The sequence below is a fragment of the Epinephelus lanceolatus genome, chromosome 3 (genome assembly GCF_041903045.1).
Source record: "Epinephelus lanceolatus isolate andai-2023 chromosome 3, ASM4190304v1, whole genome shotgun sequence".
NCBI lineage: Eukaryota > Metazoa > Chordata > Actinopteri > Perciformes > Serranidae > Epinephelus > Epinephelus lanceolatus.
Window position 1 is genome coordinate 12,345,252 of NC_135736.1, and position 16,571 is coordinate 12,361,822.

Sequence of the window (16,571 nt, forward strand, 5' to 3'; positions counted from 1 at the left end):
TAATGTGATCACTCTGCTGATGGAAGGTTGAGACAGGCCCCAGTTTCCTAACCCTTACTTAACTCTTTTGTCCCTCCTGAAGTGGTTAGTTGTTATTTTTCAATTAATTCATTCATATAATAGTTTTTGTTTTTTGTTTTTTCAATTTCTTAGGCTGCAATTAATGTGGAACTATTTTCATGACAGTAAGAGCAACTGTATTTACACAAAGACCTTTGCCAGTTCAGTTTCAACACTCTGAGTTTGGATTTTAGTCCCCTAACCTAGCCCATGTCACATTAGGGCAATACAGAGCTTTCAGGTTCTCATTATATGCTATATAGAGCGAGAGAAAATAGGACCCTGGGTGAGCACATACGTAGAACTGGGGAACAAAGGACCTTTTGGTCATGTTTAACTTATGTACCTTGTAAATATGGGGAACATAGCACCCCGGGAACATTAGAATAACCCTGATGAGGGAGCATGCACAACACCTGGGCCCTGAGAGCAGTTCACCTTTATGCAAGGCGGTCGTTTTAATGTCATCAGCACCTGTGCTTTTCCTGCTATGAAAGGCCATTATTATCAAAACGGTTATTATTCATGGAGACCTTTTGATCAGTGATTGAAAATGGTTATCAATGATACCATGGCAAAAAATACAGTATTTAGGGTGCAGTCATACATGAGCGAATGCAGCTGAATGACCATAGTCTGCTGAGGCAATATCCACGCTGAATGTGGACAGTGCCAAGTGTGACGCACACAGAAAGCTAACTTGCCAATAAATACAGCAAAACTTTTCATTTTCTTATGTTCCATACCTGTATCTGGACTCACTGCCAGCCAAGCAGTGTCTGTCATGTGGGGCAGTTTGTATTTTTCATGGCCACTACCATTTGTGACCATACCCATAGCCTCCACTGGAGCCACTGTTGGCTCATAAGAAGACATGTTTGAGGTATTAATTAAACTGTTTGCTGAGTGTACAATGTACAGCGAACACTCTGTGGGTATGGTGGATTATTATAGACGTCCAATTTGCAGCAGTCAACAGGAGTTGAGGTGTGAATGTAGAGTATGTAAATGTGTGTTGACTCCTCTGACTAAGCTCAGTGTACACCTGGATCTCATAGCTCTAATTGGTTAACCAGCATACTCATTATTGCCTTCCACTGTTTCCTTTACCTGCCCTCACCAGCGCTCTGAGATCCTGTTTAGATAGGATTTATCTCTGTAGGGGATGTTTGGCGATTCTCATACTTCATACATATATGTGTGCTGATCAGTGATTTTAATGCTGTCTGGAGAACGCACATTTTTATTCATCACAGTGTTCATTATAGCCACAAATGCCTACACTTTTTTTGTGTGAAAATGTTAGGTCTAACCTGAACTGACTTTGCATTTTAAAAGGGTATATCTAAGTTTTTAACACCAACAGCCTGCATTCCACCTGCAGTGGGAACCCTCATGACTAACGGGAAAAAAGGAAAGCCATTAGGAGTCTAAGACTCTGCCAGCTCATTAAATGGGCTGTTATAATGTCAGCCACAGGTAATTAGTCTATCTTGGCTAGTCTGCCTTCATGCAGTATAACAGATTTTATGTGTAGCGCAATACATTATCAGCTCATACAGTAGTACCCTTTGAATCAAAGGCTTGCAATTGTGCAGGAATGAATCGAAAGGTTTTTAAAAAAAGGTCAGTGTGGAAAATATTCAAAAGAGCCTTGATATCTGGATAATGTAATAGCTTGTTTTGTCTGTAGGTCAGCAGATCGAGCAGGTACAGGCTGTTTTTTTACTGCACCGTCTATAATAGCAACAGCTCAGTGGTGCACACTGTCTGACTCTGTGGGGGGATTGCAAGTAATTATACTGCTGGACAAGCTGTACGCTGGCTGGATTTTGCAGACCAGTTATTTAACTAGGAGGAGGCAATAATGATATACAGAGATCCAATAATATAGTAATATATTTCTGTCCTTAATACCCAAAATAACAGTATGTAGCATAAAGTAAATATCTGAGATGAGCACAGCTTTGCAGAACCATTCTTTTAGTTTGACTGTATTTTTCCAGACATGCAATTTAGTAGGGGGATGTTTTCTGTGTAGTGACACTGAGTATATATAGTCTATATATATATATATATATATATATATATATAAGCATTCGTGGTAGTTTGCCTTCTTCTGTAATGCTTGTTAATATGAAACAATGTTTCCAAAACTAAGTTTCCTGCATCTTGAAGACTGTTTATTTTTGGCACTTTCCTCTCACAACCACTTGAAGTATATAGCCCCCTTTCCCACCAGACATTAAGCCGACTAACATCCACTAACATCTGGCTTTTGTCTTTAGTGGGATAGGTTACAATCAGCATTCATTCCTGAGGCAAATGACTCTGCAGTATACATGGACATTTATGGGCTCCAGCTCTGTTGGCCTCAACCCAGTTGTTAGTATAAAATGTTAGCATTGTACATTTCTGCAAACCACGAATACTTTATACATTTGCACGTTGATATGAATCATATCATTGTGTCTAAACGGATATAATATAGTATAAGCTGGCTTTGTCATCGAAAGGGTGGAGGCATGTCATGAGGAGTGACAACTGCCAAGCTACAGACCACTGTTTGAAACCAACAAGGAACATCACCGGTTGATTTTTGGTGACCTTTTTTAGTGTTTCCACCAGTGTTGGTGGCATCAAACCTGCGTATTTTTAGCAGCACATCTTGTCTTTTCTCAGCAATGATTGAGCTATGGAATTTGGGTGTGTTTCACTGACACATCACTGCGTTTCCCAGCTGCATTTAAGCCATCAAACCAGGGTGCTTTAACCAAACTGTCCCTGCTTTCCCAGCGGCTTTTGTGCCACCAAACATGGGTGTTTTAGTCAAGAGATGATCTTTTTCTGGGTGGTGCAGTGGTTGGCATTGTTGCCTCACAGAAAGAGGGTTCTGGGTTGGAATCCACTGCCTGGTCGGGGCCCTTCTGTGTAGAGTTTGCATGTTTCCAAGTGTCAGTGTGGGTTTTCTTTGGATTCTCCAGCTGCCTCCCGCAATCCAAAGGTTAATTTATTACTCTAAGTTGCCCATAAGTGTGAATGGTTGTCCGTCTTTATGTGTCAACCCTTTGATGGTCTGGCAGTCTGTCCAGGGTGTACCCTGCCTCTCGCCCAATGACAGCTGGGATAGGCTCCAGTGTAACCGCAACCCTGTACCAGGATAAGCAGTACAGAAAATTAATGAATGAATAATATTTTCTTCACCATAATCGCCACATCATTGTCGCAAAATGTTAAGTTTCAACATATGTGCTCCAACGTAATGTACAAATGTAACTTATCTGCGGTTTGCAGAAATGTACCACATTTTTTGTGGGGATTGGGTCTATGGGCTCCTATTGGTAGTGATGGAAACAAGCTATTTTTCACCCCTTTCCCAGCATGATGCAATGACGCACCACCACAAATTCTGTCTGTCACTGGAGATCTGTGTAGATACAGCCATATTCTGTTCGGAACCTACACGGCACCCCCCTACAAACCCAGTTATTTGCACCATGCTATAATGTGATGTTGTAATAGAGCTTAGATTGGGCCCAAATAATCCAGCCCGATCCCAACCGAGCCTGTGCATGTTCTGTCCGAGCCCGGCCCATCGCTTTAACTGTAATTATGAGCCTGAGCGAGGTTTAAACCCAACTTTTTTTTTTTTTTTAAAGATACGAACATGGACATTCAAGGCTGACTCTCATCTTTCATTTCATGGCAAGCCTTCATCATGTGCCATGTGTCGAGTTACCCGTCTTTTTGATGTCATTTACCAGCATTGTGCTGCACTTGGTACACTTGACGAAGCTGACACATGCGTTGTCACCGTAGACAACTCACATGTGCGCGGCCAGTGGCCAGGTGTGATAAGTAGCTGGTTCCATAGCCTAGGTCTATTATGAGGAGCCTGACCTGTCCGAGCCCGAGGATAGTGACGGGAAATTACGGCGGGGTCGGGTCCAGGTCGGGTTCAGGCTCGGGCAGAGAATCTAAGCTCTACATTGTAATGAATGAATATTTGGCCAAACATGGCAATAATCCACTTTATATTTCATTATACCTAAAGACATAACTCACCTTGCAAGTAACGAGATGTAACCCTAACCCTACTCTCCTCTCTTTTAACCTAATACTTTATAGCTAGCTAAATCTTAACTAGTGTTTTCTTCAGTGTTTCCGCTTCTGGACCAGGGGGCAAGGGGAGCAGATTGTGGACTGATTTGTAGGCATGGTGGGTGAGTTATGTAGCTGGTGGGTGGGTCACTTAGTTCCTCCAGCCATTGCTAAACCTACTCAGGCATCTATCCAAGCACCGCTTAGACATTGTTCCAAATTAGCCGGCACCAAGTTTGAAAGAGAGACTGAATACCTTACAGGTATAAAAAAGAAGTAACCAATGTAAAATTTTCACTGGCCTCCATACTGTTTCTACTGTTTACTTACCTTGTTTTCCGGTGCATCTGTGACATTGAACATATCACACCAGTGGAAAAAACACAATACTATTAAAGAGTTGTGTACGTGGCTCTGGTCTACTGGCAATGAAAAGGAGTCTATAGCTTATTTTTAGCAGGTTTTCCTAGCTTAAAATATTAAAAAAAAACATATATGTGCTAATTTTGGTGGGAGAAGGGTTAATGCTTACACACACACACACACACACACACACACAAAATACTTACTTTTGTCCTCTGTCCCATTATCATTACGGTCATACTGTAACTCAAAGGCTATTAGAGTGCCCGTTTCTTAGGTTACACATTATTGCACCTTCAGTCAGTCCCGTCACGCATGTTGCCATGCCGATTGGTCATGCCTGTTATACTGCCTCAGTCTGGAGGATGTTATTATCAGAAAGTGTGACATTAGAAATCTTAACTGACGCCTTAGGCAGCAGCCATGTGTTGTATTTATTCAGTGTGTATATTGCTTTGTGTCCACCAACACACCAGAGTTACAGTGCTGAATGACTTCCTTATGCCTGTTACTGCATGAACCTGTGCAGTTGTATTATTTCCCTGTGTAAAATTAGATGGCTTTATCCGGAATAAGACCGCAGCTTCTTTCCCTGTCAGTTTGTTTTGCAGCATTTCTGCGTCTTCACATAGAAGACAGCGAGGAGTGAGAGAGTGACTGACAAGATGACTCACAGCAAAGGTCTTCATACCAGTTCAAAGCCAACAGCTTGTGATTACATGGTACAGTTTGAGCTGTTTCCCGCAGAGCTCCCAGGGTGCATCCAGTCTGAAATGTTGATGATGTTGTTATCAAAGGTTTTTTGGGATCCGCTTTCTGCTTATGCGGCATAAATTAGACACAAGTTTATCGTCAGCAGTGTAGCTACTGATTTTTTTCTTTTTTTGTGCTCTTTCCTTTGTTTCCAAAAAAAGATTACTTGGAAGTGGCTGCTCATTTTTGAGATGTAACACTGGACAGATATAGATGAGAACAGATTACAAAAATGTTTTCTTGCACTTATGCATATGAGAGTAAAATGTCTTACTGGGCTATTATCCTGCAGCACTTTCACTTTCATACATGATTATCACATGCCAGCATTCACTACATCAGTTCTTTAGTACAAGACAGGTTCAGTGACGTACTGCGGGTGTAAGAGGATTTCAGCATGCTCACCAGTTTGCTGTTAGTACACCAGGATAGGATTGAGTTTCTCACTGTCTCTCTTAATTAACTCTTGACTCTCTTCATTCACGCCCCATGCTTCCTTCTTCCCTTTAGCTGGCCATTTACTGTTCCAGAAAGCAGCTCATCTGCAGCTCAAAGCTCCTGGACAGTGACCCGTATCAGTCTGGGTCAAATGTCACAGGTCACTGAAAGTGCCAGAGGTCAGTCAGGTCTGAGAGTCAGTAGTAAAGATGATCAAAAAGTCTTAAATGACCTCCTGCCCAGGCTCTGTCTTTGTCTTAGTTTTAAGGGATTTGATGGGCGGGTGTAACTCAGGAAAACAAGTTAATGTCTTGAGGTAAATCCCCTGTAACCAATGGTGCATTCAATTTGCCCTGAGAAGTCAAAATTTCCCAGTTCCTGGTCGGAAATTTCAACTGGAATACCCCCTGAAGTCGGATTTCTGACTCTGAAAGACAAAGGAACCTAACCGACCTCAACCTCAAAATCCAGGATGGCTGCTCAGCTCATCAACAGTAGTCAAAGGCATTTTAACTTACTTTGTATTAGTACTTCTGTCTTCTTATTTGTGTTTCCTTAAAACAGTTGTGTGCACATTACGGTCCAACTTCTATGTATGAAAATGTTGCTACAGTGTTTGTATGCACAAAATACTGCGGAATCTGTTTTATCAACTGGTATTGCTAACATTGGCTAACCTGACTAGAACTGGTATTGCTTAACAACATCTTGGTTTTCCAACTTGTCGTCAGGGTCGGGTACTGTTGACATTTGAACTGATATCAGTTCCAGTAGCTGGAATTCAATACTAGTACACAATGGTACCTGTTTTCAGTACTTTACTTTTTCTGTAATAACAAAAATTTAGTGTTTGTCAACTGCCTGTCTGCCTCAATGCATATTTGTGTGTGTGCGTGCCTAGTGTGTATGTATGTCTACTTGTCTAGCAGTGATACTAGGCTATAACTACAATAATACAGAAAAGAAAATAGGCCAGATGTCGAAACTATCATTGCAAATCGGCATTTTGGCTCACTTGGAAGATAACGGAATGGCTGCCTGATGGAGCAGCTGATGGAGTGGCTGACATTACCAGCTTTGGGGCACTTCTGCTTCCTGTCTGAAGTTGAACCCAGTGGCTCCACAGAGCTCTGTTGCTGGCCTTGGAGCTCCATGGCTGGCTTCCAGGCTTCAGAGCTTCGTGCCACTTCTGCCTCTTGTCTAAACCCACAGTTCTCACCCAGACGCGCTCTCAGGTACTGGCATTTGGCATTGATGGATACAAAGTAAATTGGTATTTGGTACAACCGAGGTTATTTGGTCGCTACCCTCAAAAGTATAGAGATCGGTACCCAATCCTACTTGTACTGAAACATGGTCAACTCTGGTGTGGCGCCATTCCTAGCTCTGACTTCCAACTTTGGAGGTGCAATGGAACGCAGCCTAACCCCTGAGGTGCTGCAGAGGACTTGCAGTAAGAGTTAGTGAGGGACAATCTTTCCCAGATTTTTCTACAGTATATATGGACGATACAGTAAAATTGGTCAGAAAGTTTGATATCCACTTACTGTGTATTTAAAGATCTTGTGATTGCTCAGTCTGTCACCCTAAGGGCTAGATTTCATCAAAATGTAAGTTGTTTTTGAGTATAGTTTTCACTCCAGCCTTCTGTATATTTCATGTTGGCCCAGGCTACATAATTTCTCCAGGCTCTCTGTGCAGACTTCAAGACTTGGAAAAACTCCCTGACCCTTACAAACAGCCTACTGTAAGGTTCCTTAATATTCAGCTTTATGAAAATGAGGCTGAAGACAAAAAGCCGTGCATCCCACCCCACCCCCCCAAACAGCTCACACCAACCCTCCTTCACTTCCTGCTCCCCTCCCTCAGCTGTTTTTCTCCTCCGCACTGACACCAGCCTGCTGAGAAGCCCTCAATATGAAAGCTCATTGGCTGTGAATGTTTTGTGGTATTATGTCTGCGCCAGGATTTGTGTGTGTGTGTGTGTCTGTGCTTATTTTAATCTGAGGGATTTGCATCACGCTCCCTTTGCTGTTTGCAAAACAAGCCTTATGGAGCAGAGACAATAACACGGTTATGAAAATGGAAGATGTGCTGGGATAAAAGTTCACTCAAATTCACAATCTGGTGAATGTTCCAACACACAAGCAAAGTACTTACCAGTATTTAAGTACTGCATTACCCAAAATCCTCTCCTCGTATTTGTGATGGTGTGGCTCAGTGCAGATAAGTATTTTTAGTTATTGTGACCTTGTAAAGACATAAATAAGTGTGAATATATAGATAAAATATAGATAATACAATACAACTGAATAAAGCTGAAACTATTTGTTGATTTATTGACAGAAAATTAACTGGAAGTCATTTAAGATTTTTTTCTTTTTTCACATTTTTTTTTCCAATTGAAAAGCCTTTTCAGTTTGTCCTGAAGCTCGAGGGGTCTCAGATGGAAAGTCTCATATCATATAGTGTCCTTCTCTGCATGCACCTCTGGGTGCATCAGAAGGAAATGAACACTAATTGGAGTAAAGGGACTGGGCGAACCTTGCATGAAATTGCCATCGGAGGCCCATTGTTGAGTGTGTGTCCCTCCGCTGCTCCACCCCAGCAGCCAGCCTGTTGACTTCAGAGAGTGCTCACTCAACTATGAAGCCTGTGGTGTCGCGAAAGTGGAGCGAGGGAGTGTTTGTGTGTAACTGTGTGTGTGTGTGTGTGTGTGTGTGTGTGTGTGTGAGGAAAATAATGTACGGCTGCCTGCCTCTGGGAGTGACAGGAAAAGAGATAACGGGCAAATTTATTGAACTATTTATTTTTCTGTGGAGGGAGCCCACATGTTAGCTTTAGAGAGAGAAAGTGAGGAGGGAAGTGAGGGAGGGGGGTGTGAATGTAGGGTGAGGGGGTGTTGTGTGTGGGGCGGGCCGAGGCGAGGAGGGTGACTAGGGTTTTAGGGGTGTGTGTGTGCGTCTGTGTGTGCGTGTTTGAGAGAGAAAGGTGGGGGAGGTGTGTATTGAGGGTCTTGGATTAGACTGTAATCCTTTAGTCCTGGTTAGAAATAACCCTGCGCAGTCTGGGACAAACAATATGACAGGGACACACACACACCCACAACACATTGTTTCGCTCACACACTGAGCGGTGAGTGGTGAGACTGGCTTTGGCCGGCGCTATATCACCATGACAAAATGGCCACGGCAGAAACTGGTTGACTTACTGCAAGAGAAGGTTGGTTCTTTCTGTAGAATAGAGTTTACATTCTATGCATCAAGCGTGTGTGCGCGTGTGTTTGTGTGGGTGGGTGGGTGTGTGTGAGAGAGAGAGGGAGAGAAGTATTGGTGTGTATGTGAGTTTGTGGAGAGTTTGTATGTTGGACCAAGCTGTGCAGGTTTAATCATATTCAGGAGTTGTTTGTTTGCCTTTGCACAAAAATGATAGTGTTTTTTTGTTTGTTTGTTTTTTGGTAAAAATGCACTGTCATTGTAAGAATATTCTCTAGTTTAATAAGAATATACAAATTCTTCCTGCAACACTTCCTTCCTCCTCCTCTTCTTCTGTCGGATGCCATGTGGCAGATGGCACACATTCAGACCGGTTGTCATAACTGAACAGCTCACTTCTGCTAAGGTCACACTTGTGATCCCCAATTTGCCTTTTCTTATCCAGGCACACTAGAATACATGAAATGATTCATTCTGAGAGCACTAAATGGGATGTTACTCACATTGCTGCTGTCACACCTTCCCACACCAGATATGTACATGTACATGAAAGGAGGTTGTCACATATAGTCTTATCCAGATTCAATTTAGCATTGACAGCCATGAGTCAGTGTAAAGAGGGGAAAAGTATTGCGAGAAAAAAGTCAGAATTACTTGAAATTACATCTGAACTTAGTTTCATTTTCCTCACCATGCATTTATCTATTTATTTTATCGATATTTTCTTATTTTATTTGATGACAAAACCTTATTTCCAGGTATCACTCTGCTAAAATCAAATTACGTTTACTTGTTTGGGAATTTTATATTCTATACTTTACTAAATTAAAAAAGGCCTCAACACCTGAACACGAATCTCCCCCCACTTATTATCTAAGCTCTTGGCTGTAAAGACCTTTTGCAGATCATAAGACATAAACCCGACTGATGTCATGTAATCAGAATTTTAAACTGCAATACAGCACCAGTACGAAAAAAAAAATCAAACAAAAACCTCTGGACACAATTGATATGTCAAAAAGAAAAACATGCCCTAGGCACACAAAAAAATTTTATTTTTTCAATTAAAAACCTGCACACAGTGCTGGTACAGAGAAAATCTTGAATAACAGTGGCATCCACTTGCAAACATCCACTCACACAGTCCTGCCTGCCTGTGCTTCTGCCACAGGTCAAGGACCAGTTGCTTTTCTTCCCTGTTTCATCTGTGCAGACTTGGGTTGAAAATCTGATTGCAGATTATAGTTTTTTTTTATTATAGCTTCGGCACTTTCAATACTATTTAATGTATAATTAATGGATATTGTATTGCTTTAAACATGTGGTATCGAAAAAACATCTAAGTATCAATGCTTTTGACAGCATGGCATCATCGCCAAGACTGTGCTACCTTTTAGCGGAAAGAAAGAGTTGTGCTAGCACATTAGGAAAGACACAGGAAAACACTAAAAAGCTGATGTGTAGTGGGTTGTGAAACAAATAAACTGAGATTTGAGCCACATACGATGCATGAATATTCACTGTCAGTGTGGTAAATGACTGAAGGATGCTGGTGAGAGATACTACTGATGGATAGAGGGGCTTGAGTGGGCTGCTGCTGTACAGTCATACAGTATAACATCATCAGACTGCCGTCTCCAACTAAATCTAGATCAAATGGTTGGCTATTAACAGGTTGGTTATTTATAGACTACGCCTCATGATACCCAGTGATTCACTCAAATATGTATAGATGTACGAATAGGTAAGATCCAGTCACTGTGTCAGTGGCTGTCGACTGAAGGGGCATGATGGCACACCGTTCAATCTTAATTCATGGATATATTGCGAACGCTCAAGTTAAGGCAAGGTTGTAGAATTATTAGACATACCAATAAAACAAACTTTTGTTGAACAAAAAATACATGCACACAAATGTATCGATAATATATTTCAAGTACATCAAATTGCATTGACATCTACGAGTTTTGGTTTTCTATCCATCCAAGAAGGGGTACAGCCTTGACGTTTCGTGAAGTACCCGTATCTGCTTGTCTTCTCTATGCTAACACTCCGAGAGCATCTCTCAGAAGGAAGATGGGACCTTTTATCATTTCTATGTTTCCCATCTGGTAGCCTCTAGAAATTATTGCTTTTACTAAAAATGTCCATCAGCATAAATTTTTGAGCAATTATCTCTTTTGCCTCCATTCAACACAAGTTCACAACTGCAGTTATTCCACGCCATATCCAACTTAATATACTGAACCTGCTATAACATTAGCACGCTTGTCACGCAGAGCTATCTACCGAAGACACAAGGCTGTTGTTGGAGACAATCCTCTCATCACACACTGATAAACTGCAGCCACACAGGCTGCATAAAATCAAATTTCAGGCGTGAAGTGTGAATGATATTACAGCCAGATCTCAGAGATGACATTGTAAGGGTACTGACAACTGTAGCCTGAATAGCCAAAAAAAGCCTTCTCATCGTTAGGTAACATGGAGAAAAACAACACGAGGGAGAGCCAAAACCTCTTTTACCCGTTGTCATTTGGTCAAACTGCCAGCGTGGCTTTACTGAGTGTCTGCCAGCACTGCCGTATGGCAAACACACACTCCCATAAACACATATGCGTGCATGCACACGGTCACTATTTCTGGTTCAGGGGTGTTGGAATCTGGCAGGCGGCTCATATTGTCTGAATGTCATTTCTTTATGCATGAATGCGCTGTATTTACACACAGGCATGGTTACACTCGTATATGCACATTCGCAAATGTACAGATACAAACGCACACACACACACACACACACACACACACACACACACAGGCACATTGAGACCGAGATGTAGCAGCTGCTTTCTGCCTGCATCCACAAACAACCTGACATTCAAATCAAACATTCAAGTCCTGGGTTGATATATATTTTCAGGCCAGTTTGTCCCTGGTTGAAAAGACAAATACTGTCACACAGCTGCAGCCTTTTCCCCTCTTTTATCCTTGTTTTAGGGGATCAAGAGCAGCTTTTTATTATTTTTTTCTTAATCCAGGCAGAATCACTGGCAGTCTATGCCATTAGAAACAAAGGTTATTACAAGTGTCTTTGCTCACTTCTCTGCAATCAAAATTTCACTTTAAATTGTCACTTGAAGGAACTGTCAAAGAATACTTTACCTGCAAAATGACCAAAGATCAATTACTCACTGTGTGTTACGTTGAATTGGTGAAAAAAACAAACGTTTTTCCTCACATGCCTCCACAGCAACCAAATGGAGAAAATTCTTGATGAACTGAAGCTGAGGGGGACTGCGTTTAACAACAGCAAAACTTTATAAAAATGTCCATTAACAAACTCTCACATAACTCATGCAGTATAATCCAAGTCTCATTTATCCAGTCATATTCTCAGTGCTTCCCAAACACATGCGTTTTTGCTAAAATGTTACAATGTAAAAAACACTTCTCCATGAGTAGTGCACCATGATCAGGCCTGAAAATGTGCATGCATATGAGCGCCGCTTGAGCAGAGTTCAAGTGCACTACTTGGCCATGCATGAGACTGTTTGTACAGACATGTTTTAAATCGTTAGTGAAAATGCATGTGTTTGGGAAGTACTGAGCATACGACTGGATAAATGAGACTTGGATTATACTACATGAGTTATGTGAGTTTGTTAAAGGATATTTTGATGTAGTTTTGCTGTTTTTCAATTAATGAATATTTTTGTACTTTTGTATTCTTTGTTCATTGTGGAGGCATGCAGAAAAAACGTTTTCTTCACAAAGACAACAGTAACACAGTTAGTAATTGATAAATACTGACCATTTTTTTGGATAAAGTATTCCTTTGAGATGTGAAACCCGAAGCTATTAAAGAAAAGAGTGTGTGGAACTAATATGTCTGGGATAACAGAGTTGCGGAAAAGTGCAGAGCTCTTTTCACATTCAAGTGCTTAAGTGATCACTGCTCTGATGGTTTCACAGCTTTTTAAAATATCTTTGGTTTTGTCAGAATATCTGGTGTTTTTCAGATGCATTTGAATCCCCCCTCTGTTCTGGCTTTGAATAAGCAGAAAAACAGCCTGTGGTTAAATGCGGCCCTCAGTGTCATTTCAAAGTGAAATCCAAAGCTGTTAAAAGTTACTGCTGCATCTCAACAGTTGGGCCTTTTTGGAGCAATTAGGGCTCCTTTCTAAGTGCTCAGACTGTGACTAAACCGCAGCTGATGGTTTTTTTGAGCTTTTGATGTTTGGCTGCACAGAAAATTATGCACTGGGGGGGGGTACTGACTGCTCATGAACTTCTCACGTTTATTTGAATCTGGTTCTTGGTTGACATACTACTGTTTAGAGAGATGTATTTGTGTTTATTCTGTTCTGTTTACACTACACTTACATAACATGTCCTCATACAGCGCTTTGTATGATATTCTACGAAAATGCACAGACAATGGTTTTAATGCTATCCTACGAATTAGCGATGCACAAATGACATTATGTCTTCAACATTAGGTTATATAATTTACGTAACGTTACGGAGGTTAGGTTTAGGAAAAGACACATTCACTCAGTATTCAGATGGTTCCAAATAACGTTCTTCTGGGGAAAGTCCTATGTTTTGTGACCCATCCACCTCCTCAGTGTTCCACCTGACTGGACCACTCAGGACTGCCTCCATCTTTACTGCAGTCAGCACACTGGTCATATGATCACAGCCATCCACAATATGTGGGTTAAGCACAAATTACTGGCTCATCATTATGTCGGATATGTAGGAAATTTGGGTAGAAAAACGTACAAATGGTGCATGAGAAGAGCCTTTCGTTTTTGTATGGTCATATTCATTTTTGCATGTGTGTGTGTGTTCATTTGCAGTATGACCCAGAGAATTCGGGCTTCATCAGTACGGAGCGGTTCAGGGACTTGCTGGCGACCCACGGCTCTGAGCTTGACCCCCACAAACTGGAAGTCCTATTGGCCCTCGCTGATGGCAACGCTGACGGAAAGATCTGCTACCAAGACTTTGTCAACCTGGTGAGATGATTTAACCTTTTACAGACTTGCTGACAGCAGTGTTCATTAGAAATGAGTGGTTTAGTGGCACCTCTTACAGCACACTGTCTTTACAACTTTTTTAATGTGAGTATTAACAGATATATCCAATATGTTCTTGCATGCTGTGGTTTTCACATGGAGTCGGACTCGAGTCATGAATCTAATGACTTTGGACATGAATAAACAACAGAATCAAAAATCAATCGAGTTAGTCAAGAAAATGACTTGACTTTTACACCAAAGACTCCTGACTTCACTTAGACTTTGGGATTATCTATAGTGCATGGTCTAAAGTGCATGGCACAGGTGGATTTAGGGCATGTCCAACTGGACTTTTGCAAGTTAAAAGGCACATAATCTGGGTAAAAGTAAGGTGCAAGGGGCAAAGAGGTTATATTTAGTCCCTTAATTAGGTGTGTTTTGGGCATAACATGAATTCAGCCAATCAGAATATCAACTCACTTTAAAAGCCAGGTGCAACTGCACTGTTATAACCACTGATATGTGTTGATGGATTCAGCAAATTAAAGAAGTAAGCCTTCTTTTGTGTGTGTGTGTGTGTTGTTGTTTTTTTGACTAAGGGCACAGTCACACATGCACAAAACTGGCTAATTTTCACCTTCTTTTCACTTCTATTCAGCGAAGGGGCGAATAAATACATTTTACTGCAGCAAATTTCATGTGAAATTTAAGTGGCAAAACTGACAACTGCAGTTATTAAGTACAGCTCTACTCTGCTCCCTGCTATGACCACATTTTGGAGAATTTAATTAATATTTTCCTCATTAATGATGTATTATTTCACCCACCCACAACCCTTCAACCCATCCACGTGTTCCATTGTGAGTAACAAGCAGAGTGTAGAGGAACCTACTTGTGTAGGTGCATCTTACTATCTGAATAATGCACCCTTGAAATACCAGGAAAATACTGCACCAATGTTACTTTAGATCAGGTTTTTGTTGGTCAATGGCACAATCACTTTACGCTGCCTCAAAATAGCAATGAAACAACAACGGCCTGACCACACCTCGTTTTAAGACCTACACGCCCATGGGTGCACAGATAAGCACAAGTACTTGGGTTACGCTGGTCATGAAAATTACAACAGCATTGGTCTGAAACCAACTTGACAGTTGTGCTGTGCTGTGCACTGCTTTGCATCGGGTGTATGATAGGGCCCATTGACTTGTAATGATGTGATATCCTTCACAGGCCTCAAAGATTAAAGATGATGTTATATGTCATAACAATATGTCATATGAAAGTCTTATTTAAGACTTGAAATACAAAGATTGGGATTTTATCTTGACTTGGTTCTTGACTAACCAGGAATTGAGACTTCTTTATGACTTGGAAAACAATGTTTGTATCCCGCCTCTCCATCGTCTGTCTACATTACCCACACTATTTTTTTACTCACACATCAGAGTGTTTTCATTTTTACATCCAGCCCCAAAAGCCTTATTCCAAAATCACCTCAGCTGCAAGGTGGAGAGTCTTCCTAACAGGAAATGACTCTCAGTCCGGTGATAAATTCCCCTCTTAACGCTCACCTTGCCCCACTTTCAGTTTCACCTTCAAACTGCAGCCTGCTGCTGTTTGTCCAAGGTCTCACTCAAACATCTCCAGCTGTGCTCGCTGCCTCATAACCTTCTCATTTTCTGTTTTCCACTGTCTTGCTGCTGTTCCTCATGGGAGGCTGAACCGCTGACCCGGGACAGTGTGGAGTGATCTCAGAGTGGGAGTAGTTGTGTGGTACACAATAACTACTGGGTGGCAGTGCAGTGGGGGTGTGTGCATCTGCAGAGACTGTAGGGAATTCATTGTTGTCTGTGAGTGTGAGTTTGCCCATCTCTCCCTCTCTCTCTTGTTCCTCAGAGCTGTTTATTGTCTGATACAGTGGGTGAGGAATGAGGCCTGTAGGAAGCTTGGAAAAATGTCAAAGGGGCTTTTGGCTGTTGTTTTCCAATTGGTGCATTCATGTCATGTGACAGGCTGTGGGTCAGGGCGTGCAACTGGAAGTGGGACAGAGAGGAATGGGGTGCCGGCATCTGTGTGTACATTCACTTTTTTTTTTTTCTTAGTCGCTATTGTGTCCACCCCCTCAATAGTTTATACATTCACAGAGGCAGGCACAACAGAAGCTGAACACAGGGAGGGAGGGAGGGAAAGTAGTGACGACAATTCATGATTATGGTAATATGCTGTGCAGTGAATGAATAAGCAAGTAGTTCAATTAGTTAGATTAATCAATTAATCATTTATCAAGCAAATATGTCAACATTTGCTTGTTCCAGTTACTCAGATTTGAAGATTTGTTGCTTTTCTCTCTTTCATGTAATTAGTGCAGTGCCCTTTAAAACGTGACTGTTGAAACGGGCCAACTGTTCGGCCTCCAGTATTGCTGCTTAAAACAACTTGACTCTCAACACAATGCTTCCTTGGGTCCTCAGCCATACACCTGCCATGACTTAGCTGCATCCCCTAGCAATGCAAGAGCATTTGGGTGCAAAAGCTCACACAAAGATTTTATTGCCCAAGTAAAGTCAAAGCCTGACTTTTCCCAGGAACAAATGCGTTTATTCCAAAAGTTACA

General features: G+C 41.5%; 1 protein-coding gene across 6 annotated transcripts in view; it reads left to right on the forward strand.

Annotated features, from left to right (window-relative positions):
• The window catches only part of rhbdl3 (rhomboid, veinlet-like 3 (Drosophila)), an 88,216-nt gene that overhangs the window by 33,842 nt on the left and 37,803 nt on the right, over positions 1-16,571 (forward strand). For 5 of the 6 annotated variants that reach the window (XM_033625134.2, XM_033625133.2, XM_033625136.2 and 2 more), the window contains one exon: positions 13,793-13,951. In XM_033625134.2, the coding sequence (XP_033481025.1) occupies positions 13,793-13,951 (159 nt within the window). Of the gene's footprint in view, positions 1-8,839; positions 8,938-13,792; positions 13,952-16,571 lie in introns of those variants that run through there. The other variant, XM_033625139.2, reaches the window with a different exon arrangement.